At 45.6% G+C, this 17,500-nt stretch overlaps 1 protein-coding gene across 2 annotated transcripts in view; it reads left to right on the top strand.

The window, feature by feature from the left end:
- LOC106562743 (UPF0606 protein KIAA1549L) overlaps positions 1-17,500 on the top strand; it is a 128,216-nt gene that overhangs the window by 54,576 nt on the left and 56,140 nt on the right. For both annotated transcript variants that reach the window (XM_082957906.1, XM_045689495.2), the window contains 3 exons: positions 8,325-8,544; positions 13,051-13,184; positions 14,498-14,666. In XM_082957906.1, the coding sequence (XP_082814032.1) occupies positions 8,325-8,544; positions 13,051-13,184; positions 14,498-14,666 (523 nt within the window). The remainder of the gene's footprint in view (positions 1-8,324; positions 8,545-13,050; positions 13,185-14,497; positions 14,667-17,500) is intronic.

Genomic DNA, 17,500 nt, shown 5'->3' with positions numbered 1-17,500 from the left:
TAACAATGTGCAGGGATACTGGAGTGATAGAGGTAGATATGTATAGGGGTAAGGGCACTATATACAGGGTCAGTACCATATTAACAATGTGCAGGGATACTGGAGTGATAGAGGTAGATATGTATAGGGGTAAGGGGACTATATACAGGGTCAGTACCATATTTACAATGTGCAGGGATACTGGAGTGATAGAGGTAGATATGTATATGGGTAAGGTGACTATATACAGGGTCAGTACCATATTAACAATGTGCAGGGATACTGGAGTGATAGAGGTAGATATGTATAGGGGTAAGGGGACTATATACAGGGTCAGTTCAGTACAATATTAACAATGTACAGGGATACTGGAGTGATAGAGCTACAGTGCCTTCAGAAAGTAATCATACCCCTTGACTTATTCCACATTTTGTTTTGTTACAGCCTGCATTCAAAATAGATTGAACAAATTCACCCATCTACACACAATACTGCATAATTACAAAGTAAAACCATGTTTTTAGACATTTTTGTAAATGTATTGAAAATAAAATACAGAAATATATCATTTAGATAGGTTTTCACACCCCTGAGTCAATACATGTTAGAATCACCTTTGGAAGTGATTACAGCTGTGAGTCTTTCTGGGTGACTCTCTAAGAGCTTTTGCACACCTGGATTGTACAACATTATCACTTTTTTTAACTCTTCAAGCTCTATCAAGTTGGTTGTTGATCATTGCTAGACAGCCATTTTCATGTCTTGCCATAGATTTCCATACCGATTTAAGTCAAAACTGTAACTAGGCCACTCAGGAACATTCAATGTCGTCTTGGTAAGCAACTCCAGTGTATTTTTGTCCTTGCGTTTTAGGTTATTGTCCTGCTGAAAGGTGAATTTGTCTCCTAGTGTCTGTTGGAAAGCAGATTGAACCAGGTTTTACGCTAGGCTCTTGTCTGTGCTTAGCTCTATTACATTTATTTTTGTCCTAAAAAACTCCCTAGTCCTTGCCCTTGACAAGCATACCCATAACATGATGCAGCCACCACTATGCTTAAAAATATGACGAGTGGTACTCAGTGATGTGTTGTGTTGGATTTGCCCCAAATATAACGCTTTGTATTCAGGACATGAAGTTAATTTCTTTGCAATTTTTTTTTTCAGTATTACTTTAGTGCCTTGTTACAAACAGGATGTATCTTATGGAATATTTGTATTCTGTACAGGCTTCCTTCTTTTCACTCTGTTATTTAGGTTAGTATTGTGGAATAACTACAACGTTGTTGATCCATACTCAGTTTTCTCCTATCACAGCCATTAAACTCTGTAACTGTTTTAAAGTCCCCATTGGCCTCATGGTGAAATCCCTGTGCGGTTTCCTTCCTCTCCGGCAACTGAGTTAGGAAGGACGCCTGTATCTTTGTAGTAACTGGGTGTATTGATACACCATCCGAAGTGTAATTAATAACTTCACCATTCTCAAAGGGATATTCAATGTCTGCTTCTTCTTTTTTTTTACCAATCTAACAATTGGGGCCCTACTTTGCGAGGCATTGGAAAACATCCCTGGTCATTCTGGTTGAATCTGTGTAATGAAATTCACTGCTCAACTGAGGGACCTTAAAGATAATTATATGTGTGGGATACAGAGATGAGGTTGTCATTCAAAATCGTGTTAAAACACTATTAGTACACACAGAGTGAGTCTATGCAACTTATTATGTGACTTGATAAGCACATTTTTACTCCTGAACTTATTTAGGCTTACCATAACAAAGGAGTTGAATACTGACACAAGACATTTCAGCTTTTTATTTTTTTATTATTTGTAACCATTTCTAAAAAACATAATTCCACTTTGACATTATGGGGTATTGCGTGCAGGCCAGTGACACAAATTCTAAATTTAATCCATTTCAAATTCAGGCACAACAAAATGTGTAAAAAGTCTATGGATGTGAATACTATCTGAGACACTGTTGATAGTGTACAGGGGTAAGGTGACTAGGCATTAGCATATAAACTCAGCAAAAAAAGAAACGGCCCTTTTTCAGGACCTTGTCTTTCAAAGATAATTCGTAAAAATCCAAATAACTTCACAGATCTTCATTGTAAAGGGTTTAAACACTGTTTCCCATGCTTGTTCAATGAACCATAAACAATTAATGATCATGCACCTATGGAACGGTCGTCTACTGACGCCAAAAGAAAGATGACCAGGGTCCCTGCTGATCTGTGTGAACGTGCCTTAGGCATGCTGCAAGGAGGCATGAGGACTGCAGATGTAGCCAGGGCAATAAATTGCAATGTCCGTACTGTGAGACGCCTAAGACAGCACTACAGGGAGACAGGACGGACAGCTGATCATCCTCACAGTGGCAGACCACATGTAACAACACCTGCACAGGATCGGTACATCCAAACATCACACTTGCGGGACAGGAACAGGATGGCAACAACAACTGACAGAGTTACACCAGGAACACACAATCCCTCCATCAGTGCTCAGAATGTCCTCAATAGGCTGAGAGAGGCTGGACTGAGGGCTTGTAGTCCTGTTGAAAGGCAGGTCCTCACCAGACATCACCGACAACAATGTCGCCTATGGGCACAAACCCATCGTCGCTGGACCAGACAGGACTGGCAAAAAGTGCTCTTCACTGAGGAGTCGCAGTTTTGTCTCACCAAGGGTGATGGTCGAATTCACGTTTATCGTTGAAGGAATGAGCGTTACGAGACCTGTACTCTGGAGCGGGATCGATTTGGAGGTGGAGGGTCCGTCATGGTCTGGGGCGGTGTGTCACAGCATCATCGGACTGAGCTTGTTGTCATTGCAGGCAATCTCAACGCTGTGCGTTACAGGGAAGACATCCTCCTCTCTCATGTGGTACCCTTCCTGCAGGCTCATCCTGACATGACCCTCCAGCATGACAATGCCCCCAGCCATACTGCTCGTTCTGTGCGTGATTTCCTGCAAGACAGCAATGTCAGTGTTCTGCCATGGCCAGCAAAGAGCCCGGATCTCAATCCCATTGAGCACGTCGGCGACCTGTTAGATCGGAGGGTGAGGGCTAGGGCCATTCCCCCCAGAAATGTCTGGGAACTTTCAGGTGCTTTGGTGGGGTAACATCTCACAGCAAGAACTGGCAAATCTGGTGCAGTCCATGAGGATGAGATGCAATGCAGTACCTAATGCAGCTGGTGGCCACACCAGATACTGACTGTTACTTTTGATTTTGACCCCCCCTTTGTTCAGGGATACATTATTCCATTTCTGTTAGTCACATGTCTGTGGAACTTGTTCAGTTTATGTCTCAGTTGTTGAATCTTGTTATGTTCATAAAAATATTTACACATGTTAAGTTTTCTGAAAATAAACGCAGTTGACAGTGAGAGGACGTTTCTTTTTTTTTTGTTTATGACAGAGTAGCAGCAGCGTAATGATGATTGTATGTGTGTTTTCGAGTATCAGTCCTGTGATTGTGCATAGAGACAGGGAAAAAATACAAGTCAAGTCCAAGGGTCAACTCAGATAGTCTGTGTAGCCACTCTGTTAGCTATTTAACAAGCCTCATGGCTTGGGGATAGAAGCTGTTCAGGAGCCTCATGGTGTCAGACTTGATGCACCGGTACCACTTGCTGTGCGGAGAGAACAGTCTGTGGCTTGGGTGGCTGGAGTCTAACGATTTTTCAGGCCTTCCTTTCACACCGCCTTTTATACAGTCGTGGCCAAAAGTTTTGAGAATGACACAAGTATTAATTTTCACAAAGTCTGCTGCCTCAGTTTGTAGGATGGCAATTTGCATATACTCCAGAATGTTATGAGTGATCAGATGAATTGCAATTCATTGCAAAGTCCCTCTTTGCCATACAAATGAACTGAATCCCCAAAAAACATTTCCACTGCATTTCAGCTCTGCCACAAAAGGACCAGCTGACATCATGTCAGTGATTCTCTCGTTAACACAGGTGTGAGTGTTGATGAGGACAAGGCTGGAGATCACTCTGTCATGCTGATTGAGTTCGAATAACAGACTGGAAGCTTCAAAAGGAGGGTGGTGCTTGGAATCATTGTTCTTCCTCTGTCAACCATGCGAAACACGTGCCGTCATCATTGCTTTGCACAAAAAGGGTTTCACAGGCAAGGATATTGCTGCCAATACGATTGCACCTAAATCAACCATTTATCGGATCATCAAGAACTTCAAGGAGAGCGGTTTAATTGTTGTGAAGAAGGCTTCAGGGCGCCCAAGGAAGTCCAGCAAGCGCCAGGACCGTCTCCTAAAGTTGATTCAGCTGCGGGATCGGGGCACCACCAGTACAGAGCTTGCTCAGGAATGGCAGCAGGGAGGTGTGAGTGCATCAGTGGCACAGTGAGGCGAAGACTTTTGGAGGATGGCCTGGTGTCAAGAAGGGCAGCAAAGAAGCCACTTCTCTCCAGGAAAAACATCAGGGAAAGACTGATATTCTGCAAAAGGTACAGGGATTGGACTGCTGAGGACTGGGGTAAAGTCATTTTCTCTGATGAATCCCCTTTCCGATTGTTTGGTGTATCCGGAAAAAAGCTTGTCCGGAGAAGACAAGGTGAGCGCTACCATCAGTCCTGTGTCATGCCAACAGTAAAGCATCCTGAGACCATTCATGTGTGGGGTTGCTTCTCAGCCAAGGGAGTGGGCTCACTCACAATTTTGCCTAAGAACACAGCCATGAATAAAGAATGGTACCAACACATGTGGCCCAGAAGTTAATTGACAGCATGCCAGGGCAGATTGCAGAGGTCTTGAAAAAGAAGGGTCAACACTGCAAATATTGACTCTTTGCATTAACTTCATGTAATTGTCAATAAAAACCTTTGACACTTATGAAATGCTTGTAATTATACTTCAGTATTCCATAGTAACATCTGATAAAAATATCTAAAGACACTGAAGCAGCAAACTTTGTGAAAATTAATATTTGTGTCATTCTCAAAACTTTTGGCCATGACTGTAGAGGTTAGGCTAGGAAAAACTCCCTAGAATGGCCAGAACCTAGGAAGAAACCTAGAGAGGAACCAGGCTATGAGGGGTGGCCAGTCCTCTTCTGGCTGTGCCGGGTGGAGATTATAACAGAACATAGCCAAGATGTTCAAATGTTCATTGATGACCAGCAGGGTCAAATAATAATAATCACAGTGGTTGTTGAGGGTGCAACAGGTCAGCACCTCAGGAGTAAATGTCAGTTGGCTTTACATAGCCGATCATTCAGAGTATCTCTACCGCTTCTGCTGTCTCTAGAGAGTTGAAAACAGCAGGTCTGGGACAGATAACACGTCCGGTGAACAGGTCAGGGTTCCATAGCCATAGGCAGAACAGTTGGTGCAGTTGTAGAACTTTTGGAGGATTTGAGGGCCAAACCTTTTATTTTTCCTGTGTGGGAAGAGGTGCTGTTATGCTTTCTTCACAGCTGTGCCTACAGGGAGGAGGTCAGTGACCTGGCAGTGAGTGAACCATTTAGGTCATTAGGGATTTGGACACCGAGGAACTTGGAGCTTTAGACCCACTTTACTGCAGCCCTGCCGATGTGTATGGGGGCGTCCTCACGCCTCTGTTTCCTGTAGTCCACCATCAGCTCCTTGGTCTGACTGATGTTGAGGGAGAGGTTGTTGTCCCGGCACCACACTGCCAGGTCACTGACCTCCTCCCTGTAGGCTTTCTCATCATCGCTGGTGATCAGGCCTACTACCGTCGGTGTCGTGAGCAAACTTGATGATTGTGTTGGAGTCGTGCATGGCCACGCAGTCGTGTGTGTGACCTGGGAGTACAGGAGGGGACTAAGCACACACCCCTGTGGGACCCCCGTGTTGAGGGTCAGTGTGGCGGAGGTGATGTTGCCTACCCTCACCACCTGGGGTTGGCCCGTCAGGAAGTCCAGGCTCTCTCCCTCTCTCTCTCTCCTCTGTTCTTTCTCACTCTCTCTATATGTCTTTTTCTCTCTCTTTCTCTACCTCTTTCCCTCTCTTTCTCTACCTCTGTCTCTCTCTCGCGCTGTAGCACTTTCCAGCTAGCACATAATGTTCTGAGAACCATATGTTTCTTAAAGCTTGGTGAGAGCGTGGTTGTCCTATGGTTATTTTGCATACAATCTTCCCAATGCTCTGGGAATCGTGCAGGATACCCAGCTAGCACAAAACGTTCTGAGAACCATTATGTTTCTTAGGTGGGAATTTCAGTACTTCAGCATAACGTTTCCTCATGATTCTATTTCAAGTAATGTTCTCAAATTGTTCAGAGAACATTAAGAAATAAGTTCTTCTGTGGGATTTCAGTACTTCAGCATGACATTTTGTACAGGTTTCCTTGTGGTTCTATTTAAATTCATGTTCTCAGAATGTGCAGAGAATGTTAAGAAACATCGTTCTTCTGGGGGTATTTCAGTACTTCAGCATAACATTTTCTGCAGGTTTCCTCATGGTTCTATTTAAAGTCATGTTCTCACAACATTAAGAAAACTTTCCATAAAAAACTAAAAGAAAACATTAACGTTCAAAGAACATTCTGAGAATGTTATTTTAAAACATACGCATTCTGTTCTCATTCTATCCTATATCTTGTTAAGTGCGTTGGCTGTGCACACTTATTGGCCACACCTGATCTTAATGAGTGCTTGTTTCCTTTGAAATGGGGTCTGTTTAAATAGACTGAAATGAACTGCTTTGCATGAGTAAAAAACATAGCATCATAGCTCGATTCTAAGGTGGTGCTGTGGACTAATTCCATACATAGAGAACAGAAGATCATAGGTTCAAATCTCACTGACGTGGTGCCATAAAAATAAATGTGCTTGCATGATTAATGCCTGAGCAAATGCATTTCCATGTCTCCTATCTATGCTTAGAGTTCTAAACAGTTAATTACCTTCAAATAAACTATAATTTCTGTTCTCAGAATGTTGATGAAAGCTTTCAGGGAACCATAGTAAAATGTTCTGAGAACCTCCCTGCAACCTTAAAATGTATGTTTCCAGAACCGGCAAACATATATGTTCCCACAACTTCCAAGGAACCAAATGTGCTAGCTGGGTTGTCACTAATCTAAATATGAGTAAATGTTTATTTTACGGTCAGTCCCAGGGGGAAATGTTTTGTTTGTTTTTAATTACAGAGCAGAGATGGTTACTAGGAACGATATAGAGGGGGAAGGCCGGAAAGAACCATGAGGAGCAGCAGGCTAAATGACTTTCATTTGGCAAGACCAGAGGAAAGCTTTTGTATCAAAGTGAAAGCTTCTGGCCATTAAATTAAAGATTTTCATTGAGGTGAAAAGAGTGGAATGCTGAACTGACTGAAGTCCTTCTAGATAATCCATTGATGGTCTTTCACATCGGCCATATAGACTTAGGAGGGTACGTTACCACTCAGCGACTTTTGCTGAAACCTAGTCTTTGAATAACGGCTGGGCTGGTGTAGTGATGGTGAATGGGTCCGTTCATAACAAGGCTTGATTGTGAGGGGAATACTGTCGACTCATGGTAATATCAAGACTGTATGGCCTCTCAGTGTGGTAACCAAGGGGACTGTCTGTCATCAAAGGATGAGGGATTTGATCTGTTTCACCTCTCTCACACAAACTCTCTCTCTACCTCTCTCTCTCTCTCTACCTCTCTCTCTCTACCTCTCTCTCTACCTCTCTCTCTACCTCTGTCACAGAAACAGACACACCTCCCACACACAGCTCTCTATCCTCTGTGTACTGTTACAGCTCTCTGTCCTCTGTGTAATGTACAACTCTCTGTCCTCTGTGTAATTTACAACTCTCCGTCCTCTGTGTAATTTACAACTCTCTGTCCTCTGTGTAATGTACAACTCTGTCCTCTGTGTAATGTACAACTCTCTGTCCTCTGTGTAATGTACAACTCTGTCCTCTGTGTAATGTACAACTCTCTGTCCTCTGTGTAATGTACAACTCTCTGTCCTCTGTGTAATTTACAACTCTCTGTCCTCTGTGTAATTTACAACTCTCTGTCCTCTGTGTAATGTACTACTCTCTGTCCTCTGTGTAATTTACAACTCTCTGTCCTCTGTGTAATTTACAACTCTCTGTCCTCTGTGTAATGTACAGCTTTCACGCTCACTCTCTTTTCGCTTCCTTTTCTCATTCCGTCTCCCGTTCCCATTCCCATGTTCCCATGTTCCCATTCCCATGTTCTCTCTTTCTATTAGTCTCTCTTGTTCTCCCTCTCTCACCATCCTTCTGTTTCACAAGCAGTCAAAACATCTACTCCTACAACTCTACAACCAGCCAGTTGATTAGATGATCGATCATGCTTATTGATCCTGATAACGGATCCCTATTTCTCTCTCTCAGGTGGAGACTGTGTTTGGCTCTCCCAACGTGACGGTGGGCTACCACGTAATTGGAGCAGACATGGTGTACCCGCCCTCTGTGGTGGTCGAGGCGCTTCACTCCTACGGCCGGGATAGGCTGATGGGTGACGTGCGACAGTTTGTCCCCATGGTAACGGCGCTGCCCAACACAGCCGCACCATGGAAAACCAGCCCAGCTATCAGCCTCCAGCTCAAAACAGGTCTGATGGTTTAGACTGGAGGAATATGTTTAAGGTCATGTTGTTTTTCTTTCACTTATACTTATTAGTCTGCTCTGTGTTCATATACAATACATGTTATTAAGGAGGCTGCAGGATATTAGTCTGCTCTGTGTTCATATACAAGACACGTTATTAAGGAGGCTGCAGGACATTAGTCTGCTCTGTGTTCATATACAATACATGTTATTAAGGAGGCTGCAGGACATTAGTCTGCTCTGTGTTCATATACAAGACATGTTATTAAGGAGGCTGCAGGACATTAGTCTGCTCTGTGTTCATATACAAGACATGTTATTAAGGAGGCTGCAGGACATTAGTCTGCTCTGTGTTCATATACAAGACATGTTATTAAGGAGGCTGCAGGACATTAGTCTGCTCTGTGTTCATATACAATACATGTTATTAAGGAGGCTGCAGGACATTAGTCTGCTCTGTGTTCATATACAAGACACGTTATTAAGGAGGCTGCAGGACATTAGTCTGCTCTGTGTTCATATACAAGACACGTTATTAAGGAGGCTGCAGGATATTAGTCTGCACTGTGTTCATATACAAAACACGTTATTAAGGAGGCTGCAGGACATTAGTCTGCTCTGTGTTCATATACAAGACATGTTATTAAGGAGGCTGCAGGACATTAGTCTGCTCTGTGTTCATATACAAGACACTTTATTATAAGGAGGATGCAGGACATTAGTCTGCTCTGTGTTCATATACAAGACATGTTATTAAGGAGGCTGCATGTCACAACTGTCTTCGTCTTCTGACGATAATGCGAAATCGTCATCAGAAAATGTGGACCAATACGCAGCAGGTACGTGAATGCTCATCTTGATTTTTAATTAATCTCAACAATGAACATACAAAACACAAAAAATGAACACTCGACAAATAAACAGTCTGGTAAGGCACAAGGCTATACACAGAATAATCACCCACAAATCACACATACAAACACACCCTAATATATGGGACTCTCAATCAAAGGCAGATAGACAACACCTGCCTTCAACTGAGAGTCCCAACCCCAATCAACCAAACATAGAAACACACAACCTAGACTAACCATAGAATTAACTAAACATAAACCAAAACCCGGAATTACTAAATCAAACACCCTTTACACAAACACACCACCCCGAACCACATAAAACAAATACCCCCTGCCACGCCCTGACCAAACTACAAAACAATTAACCTTATATACTGGCCAGGACGTGACAGTACCCCCCCCTTAAAGGTGCTACCCCAGAAGCACCTTAACAAAAAATAACCCCAAGCAACACCAACAAAAAGTCCCCTTTTCTAAAGGGAGGGAAGGGAGGGTGGCTGCCGTCAACGACGGCACTGTGCTACACCCCCCCTCCCCAACCCACCTATTTCTGGAGGTGGCTCTGGCTCCGGCCGTTCCAGGCTGTCGGGCCACTCTGGCATCGCCGAGGGGCAGTCGGACCAGTCTGGCATCGCCGGGGGGCAGTCGGGGCAGTCTGGCAATTCGGGAGAGTCTGGGCAGTCTGGCAATTCGGGACAGTCTGGGCAGTCTGGCAATTCGGGACAGTCTGGGCAGTCTGGCAATTCGGGACAGTCTGGGCAGTCTGGCAATTCGGGACAGTCTGGGCAGTCTGGCAATTCGGGACAGTCTGGGCAGTCTGGCAATTCGGGACAGTCTGGGCAGTCAGGGCAGTCTGGCCACTCCGGCAGTTCAGGGCAGTCTGGCCACTCCGGCAGTTCAGGGCAGTCTGGCCACTCCGGCAGTTCAGGGCAGTCTGGCCACTCCGGCAGTTCAGGGCAGTCTGGCCACTCCGGCAGTTCAGGGCAGTCTGGCCACTCCGGCAGTTCAGGGCAGTCTGGCCACTCCGGCAGTTCAGCGCAGTCTGGCCACTCCGGCAGTTCAGCGCAGTCTGGCCACTCCGGCAGTTCAGCGCAGTCTGGCCACTCCGGCAGTTCAGCGCAGTCTGGCCACTCCGGCAGTTCAGCGCAGTCTGGCCACTCCGGCAGTTCAGCGCAGTCTGACCACTCCGGCGACGTTCAGCGCAGTCTGACCTCTCTGGCGACTGTTGACTGGCGGGCAGCTCTGACGAGCTGTTGACTGGCGGGCAGCTCTGACGATGACTGTTGACTGGCGGGCAGCTCTGACGATGACTGTTGACTGGCGGGCAGCTCTGACGATGACTGTTGACTGGCGGGCAGCTCTGACGATGACTGTTGACTGGCGGGCAGCTCTGACGATGACTGTTGACTGGCGGGCAGCTCTGATGATGACTGTTGACTGGCGGGCAGCTCTGATGAAGACTGTTGACTGGCGAGGCTGGGTTGACGCACTTGTAGCCTGGTGCGTGGTGCTGGTACTGGGCTTACCAGATTATGTACACGCACCTCCAGGCTAGTGCGGGGAGCGGGAACAGGACGAGTCGGACTGGGTTGACGCACTTCCGGGTCCGCACGAGAGACAGGAGCTGGAAACCCAGGGCTATGGAGGCGCACAGCCGGTCTAGATCTTACCTCCTGCACAACCCGCCTTGGCTGGATGGAACTAGTAGCCCTGTACGAGCGGGGTGCTCGTACAGGGCAGACTGGGCTGTGCAGGGGCCTGATGGTAGCCGTGCGTAGAGCGGGAGTTGGGTAGCCTGGTCCTCGGAGGCGTACCGGCGACCAGATGCGCTGCGCAGGCATCCTCCTACCAGGCTGGATGCCCGCTCTAGCACGGCACCTGCGAGGGGCTGGAATAACGCGCACCGGACTGTGCGTGCGTATGGGTGAGATAGTGCGCTCCTCAGCGAAACATAGCGCTCTCCACCCCATACGCTCCTCCATATAACCACGAGTAGCTGGCTTCCGGCTCTTCTTACGCCTAGCCAAACTACCCGTGTGCCCCCCCAAAAAATGTTCTTGGGGGTGCCTCTCGTGCTTCTCCTTCAGCGCGTACTTGGCCTCGTACCACCGCCTCTTTGCCTTGGCTGCCTCAATTTCCCCCTGCGGGCGTCGATAATCCCCAGCCTGATGCCAGGGTCCGGCCCCGTCCAGAACTTCCTCCCAAGTCCACTTCTCCCGCCAGTCCAACTCGAACTCCGTCTGCTCCTTCCTCTGCTGCTTGGTCCTTTGGTGGTGGGTGATTCTGTCACAACTGTCTTCGTCTTCTGACGATAATGCGAAATCGTCATCAGAAAATGTGGACCAATACGCAGCAGGTACGTGAATGCTCATCTTGATTTTTAATTAATCTCAACAATGAACATACAAAACACAAAAAACGAACACTCGACAAATAAACAGTCTGGTAAGGCACAAGGCTATACACAGAATAATCACCCACAAATCACACATACAAACACACCCTAATATATGGGACTCTCAATCAAAGGCAGATAGACAACACCTGCCTTCAACTGAGAGTCCCAACCCCAATCAACCAAACATAGAAACACACAACCTAGACTAACCATAGAATTAACTAAACATAAACCAAAACCCGGAATTACTAAATCAAACACCCTTTACACAAACACACCACCCCGAACCACATAAAACAAATACCCCCTGCCACGCCCTGACCAAACTACAAAACAATTAACCTTATATACTGGCCAGGACGTGACACTGCAGGAAATTAGTCTGCTCTGTGTTCATATACAAGACATGTTATTAAGGAGGCTGCAGGACATAAGTCTGCTCTGTGTTCATATACAAGACATGTTATTAAGGAGGCTGCAGGACATTAGTCTGCTCTGTGTTCATATACAAGACATGTTATTAAGGAGGCTGCAGGACATAAGTCTGCTCTGTGTTCATATACAAGACATGTTATTAAGGAGGCTGCAGGACATTAGTCTGCTCTGTGTTCATATACAAGACACGTTATTAAGGAGGCTGCAGGACATTAGTCTGCTCTGTGTTCATATACAAGACACGTTATTAAGGAGGCTGCAGGACATTAGTCTGCACTGTGTTCATATACAAGACACATTATTAAGGAGACTGCAGGACATTAGTCTGCACTGTGTCCATATACAAGACATGTTATTAAGGAGGCTGCAGGACATTAGTCTGCACTGTGTTCATATACAAGACACATTATTAAGGAGACTGCAGGACATTAGTCTGCTCTGTGTTCATATACAAGACATGTTATTAAGGAGACTGCAGGACATTAGTCTGCTCTGTGTCCATATACAAGACATGTTATTAAGGAGGCTGCAGGACATTAGTCTGCACTGTGTTCATATACAAGACACATTATTAAGGAGACTGCAGGACATTAGTCTGCACTGTGTTCATATACAAGACATGTTATTAAGGAGGCTGCAGGACATTAGTCTGCTCTGTGTTCATATACAAGACACATTATTAAGGAGACTGCAGGACATTAGTCTGCACTGTGTCCATATACAAGCTCATATATATGGGGTTGAGTATTGAACTACAGTTACTCTGCCCTAATGTTCTCCATGTTCTATGATCTCAATGGGTGTTCTCTATGTGTTCCAGTTCTGCGCTTCGTAGGTCCAGGAGATGACCCGCGTTCCTGTCGGTTCTCGCAGATGATGGAACAGAGGCTGGAGAACGTGTTCTCTGAGGCCCAGGCCAAAGTCCTGGACGTCCACACCAGACTCTCTGTCCAGGTACAGATATTATAGTACCATGGCCTCCTCCTCACTCACTAACCCTGTGACCTGTGGAGGTGGTGACTTCATGTGTACGTGGTCCTCTGTAGCTCAGTTGGTAGAGCATGGTGCTTGCAACTCCAGGATAGTGGGTTTGATTCCTGGTACCTGCTGTATGCCAAATATATGCACACATGTCTGTAAATGGCTTCTATTTGGTATGAGTAGGAAGTATATGAAGACAGTATGTTGTCTTTCTGCTCTTCATGATGTCCTTGTTACTGGTCCCAGCAGGGCATTAATAAAGTTTTTAAAGGTTTTGTATTGTATACACATTTCCTAATACATAGCCTAAATCTCTAGGTACTCTTATCAAAGCTTCCCACCACAGATCAATTATTTCTTGTTTGTATCAGGATAAGGTAAGACCCAGATGCATACCGTGTTGAAGTGACAATGTTTATACAGCAACAGGGGCAAAGGTACAGGACGGCAGGGAGGCAGAGTGGTCAGGAGGGTAGAGAGGGTGGAGACAAGCACAAGGACAGGTGAAACAGATCAGGGCGTGACAGTTTGGACATCGGGATTTTAGTCATTTTACTTGAACGAACAGTTGATATTTATACCAGACTTGTGTTGATGCTGTGTTGTGGCTTATTTTACATGTTATGACATTAAACTTCAGTACAAACAAATCCAAAGAGTCTAAATATGGATCGTCTGATTGGTCATTTTGATGATGTGTGGCACAGTTTGTATGGATAAAATCTCAAAGCATTTTGCACCTACCATTTTCACAGACACAGCTCTGCAGTTGAAGAGGTTTGGCACTAGCAAAGCAAAATGCAAGCTGTGTATAATTGGAGCATAATTATCATTCCTAAGTGCATTGTTCGTGTGCCATTGTAAATAGAAGCTGTTCTCTGATCTGAACTGATGTGTTTAGGGAGACAGTGTTTGTGTTGTTTTAATGAGCTTCCTAGCTGCTGTGTTAACATGTCCACTATATTATGTATGTATGTCAAGGTTTAGTTTTTAGTTTTTGTGTAGTTGACGTTATAAACACTTTCACAGTGGCGAATGGCTTGCCAGTTTCACTCTTGACAGCCGATTTATTATCTTTATGGATTTAAGCATATTTTTGTTATGCTAATTATGGCAATATATTTTATACCTCCTCTGTAACTTATTACACATTAAAGTAGATTGATCTAAATTAAAATTATGTTGTGCAACTTTGTCTCTATGCCCCTCCTTCCCCCTCCCCCTCTCTCTCCTCTCTCTCTCTCTCTCTCTCTCTCTCTCCCTCTCTCCATCTCCCTGTCCTCTAGATGCTGAGTGTGTCTCAGTCAGTGGGTTCTCCTGCTGTGTCTCTGGTCTACATGGTGAGGAACGGGACCGCCCCTCTCAACGGCACCGCCGCCTCTAACCTCCTGGGTCAGCTGACTGCCGAGATGGTCGGCTACTTCCTGTTCTACCCACCGCTGGTCATTGCTGAACGTAAGTGCCCTAGTGCCTCCTCGATGCCCTCCTAACACATCCTCATGATCCACATCAAGTGTCCCCAGAAACAGATCTAGAATCAGGTTACCCCCTCAATCCTAACCTTTACCTTTATTGGGGTTCAAATACAAAACTGACCTGAGATCAGAGTCTACGTGCCAACTTCATACTACTCCCTAGACACCCCTGTGGGTTTCATATAGCCTGCATGACACACTTCTGTCTGGGTATTTATAGCAGTGAGTAGCATGGGTCTCTTCAGAAGAAGGACTGAGGTACTGGAAGGACTTGTGTAGAATAACGTGGACGAGTGACGTTCCCCAGCCCTTTGAGTAATTGGATGTTTGTGACTGTTGCTCGGCCATGTTCATGACTGTTGCCCTCTACAACGATGCGTTTTTTTAATGATTGAGTCACTGTACTGTAAGCTCTGGATGCTAAGGTACAGCTAATCCCCTGCCTCCTCCTCCTCCTCCTCCTCTGTAAGCTCTGGATGCTAAGGTACAGCTAACCCCCTGCCTCCTCCTCATCCTCCTCTGTACGCTCTGGATGCTAAGGTACAGCTAACCCCCTGCCTCCTCCTCCTCCTCCTCCTCCTCTGTAAGCTCTGGATGCTAAGGTACAGCTAACCCCCTGCCTCCTCCTCCTCCTCCTCCTCCTCTGTAAGCTCTGGATGCTAAGGTACAGCTAACCCCCTGCCTCCTCCTCCTCTGTAAGCTCTGGATGCTAAGGTACAGCTAACCCCCTGCCTCCTCCTCCTCCTCATCCTCCTCTGTACGCTCTGGATGCTAAGGTACAGCTAACCCCCTGCCTCCTCCTCCTCCTCCTCTGTAAGGACAGGATGCTAAGGTACAGCTAACCCCCTGCCTCCTCCTCCTCCTCCTCCTCCTCTATAAGGACAGGATGCTAAGGTACAGCTAACCCCCTGCCTCCTCCTCCTCCTCCTCCTCTGTAAGGACAGGATGCTAAGGTACAGCTAACCCCCTGCGTCCTCCTCCTCCTCCTCCTCCTCTGTAAGGACAGGATGCTAAGGTACAGCTAACCCCCTGCCTCGTCCTCCTCCTCTTCCTCCTCTGTAAGGACAGGATGCTAAGGTACAGCTAACCCCCTGCCTCCTCCTCCTCCTCCTCTGTACGGACAGGATGCTAAGGTACAGCTAACCCCCTGCCTCCTCCTCCTCCTCCTCCTGTGTAAGGACAGGATGCTAAGGTACAGCTAACCCCCTGCCTCCTCCTCCTCCTCCTCTGTAAGGACAGGATGCTAAGGTACAGCTAACCCCCTGCCTCCTCCTCCTCCTCTGTAAGGACAGGATGCTAAGGTACAGCTAACCCCCTGCCTCATCCTCCTCCTCCTCCTCCTTTGTAAGGACAGGACGCTAAGGTACAGCTAACCCCCTGCCTCCTCCTCCTCCTCCTCCTCCTCTGTAAGGACAGGATGCTAAGGTACAGCTAACCCCCTGCCTCCTCCTCCTCCTCCTCCTCCTCTGTAAGGACAGGATGCTAAGGTACAGCTAACCCCCTGCCTCCTCCTCCTCCTCCTCCTCCTCCTCCTCCTCCTCTGTAAGGACAGTGTCGTGTCTTTGGGGTACCATTAAACTGAAGACATGTTTATCAATTAACTCCCTGTAATTATTATCACGCGATTAAACTGATTACTCGTTTAATTGTAATTAACTAGGAGATCGGGGCACCAAGGAAAATATTCAGATTACAAAGTTATAATTTTCCTAATATAACTTTCCTACATTACAACATTATATATTATATTCTATTATAGTATAGGCCGATTATCTTCTGGTTTAAATGGTGTATTTTACCTCGCGTCCAGTCTCATTCCAAACGTCGTAAATTGTTGTATCTGCACGAACCCAGCCTTTACTAAGAGTCATCCATACATCAATTGTCTTAAAATCATTTATTTACTAAACTATGTAATTCACAGAAAGTATACAAACAGTAATTATCATCACAAAGAATTGGTAGAGTAATGTGCCCTAGTGGCTAAGAGGCATGGCTGGTGTCTTGTTGAACAATGGGTCATAAACGGTCAGCTGAGGAGACACACAGAGTTCATTAATATTAACAATTGACATGCTAATCAATTGCACATGAACGCTCACTCATTTGGGAGCAATTGCAATCAATATATATTTACGCTCAGTGTGTTGTCGGGATCCTTGTTGGAGCGTCGTTCTGTTGGAGAGTTTTGTCTGCGTTCTCTCTCTCTCTCTCTCTCTCTCTCTCTCTCTCTCTCTCTCTCTCTCTCTCTCTCTCTCTCTCTCTCTCTCTCTCTCTCTCTCTCTCTCTCTCTCTTGGTTAGAATGGATCTTTCAAAGCGACATTCATTAATGTCGTCATAGAATGGATGTTTCGTTGGTCTTCGCGTTCAATTATATAATTTCTAGCTGCAGACTATTAATTAATATCAAAGACTTGTTCTTATTCTGTCGATATCAATAGTCTAAAAGTTAACCACGTGGTATGGTTCACTTTCAGTAGATGGATTGGATGGTCAAACCTATTGGCCAACTCGCAATGGAGTGGAGGCCTGGTCTGAAGAAAGTAGATCAGGGTATAGTTTTATAGTAAACATGTCACATGACGCCTGGTCCTGTCTGTGTCCCTGGGGGCGTGCCGATGACTGAGTTAAGCTTGGTACAGAAATACAATTCTATCACATTAACATCAGTGCATAGCATCTCAATGTATTACAAAAGCTTTATCCTTATTAATACATTCTATACAACCATGTGGATGCAAGTCTCAAGGCTGAGGCTATTATATAAACCGTTTTATGGTAATATGGCTATATTGTCTCTTCTGAGTATCACA

This window comes from Salmo salar, chromosome 11 (genome assembly GCF_965601325.2).
Source record: "Salmo salar chromosome 11, fSalSal1, whole genome shotgun sequence".
Classification (NCBI taxonomy): Eukaryota; Metazoa; Chordata; class Actinopteri; order Salmoniformes; family Salmonidae; genus Salmo; species Salmo salar.
Note: the sequence above shows the minus strand (reverse complement) of the source record. Positions and strands in the feature narration are given on the sequence as shown.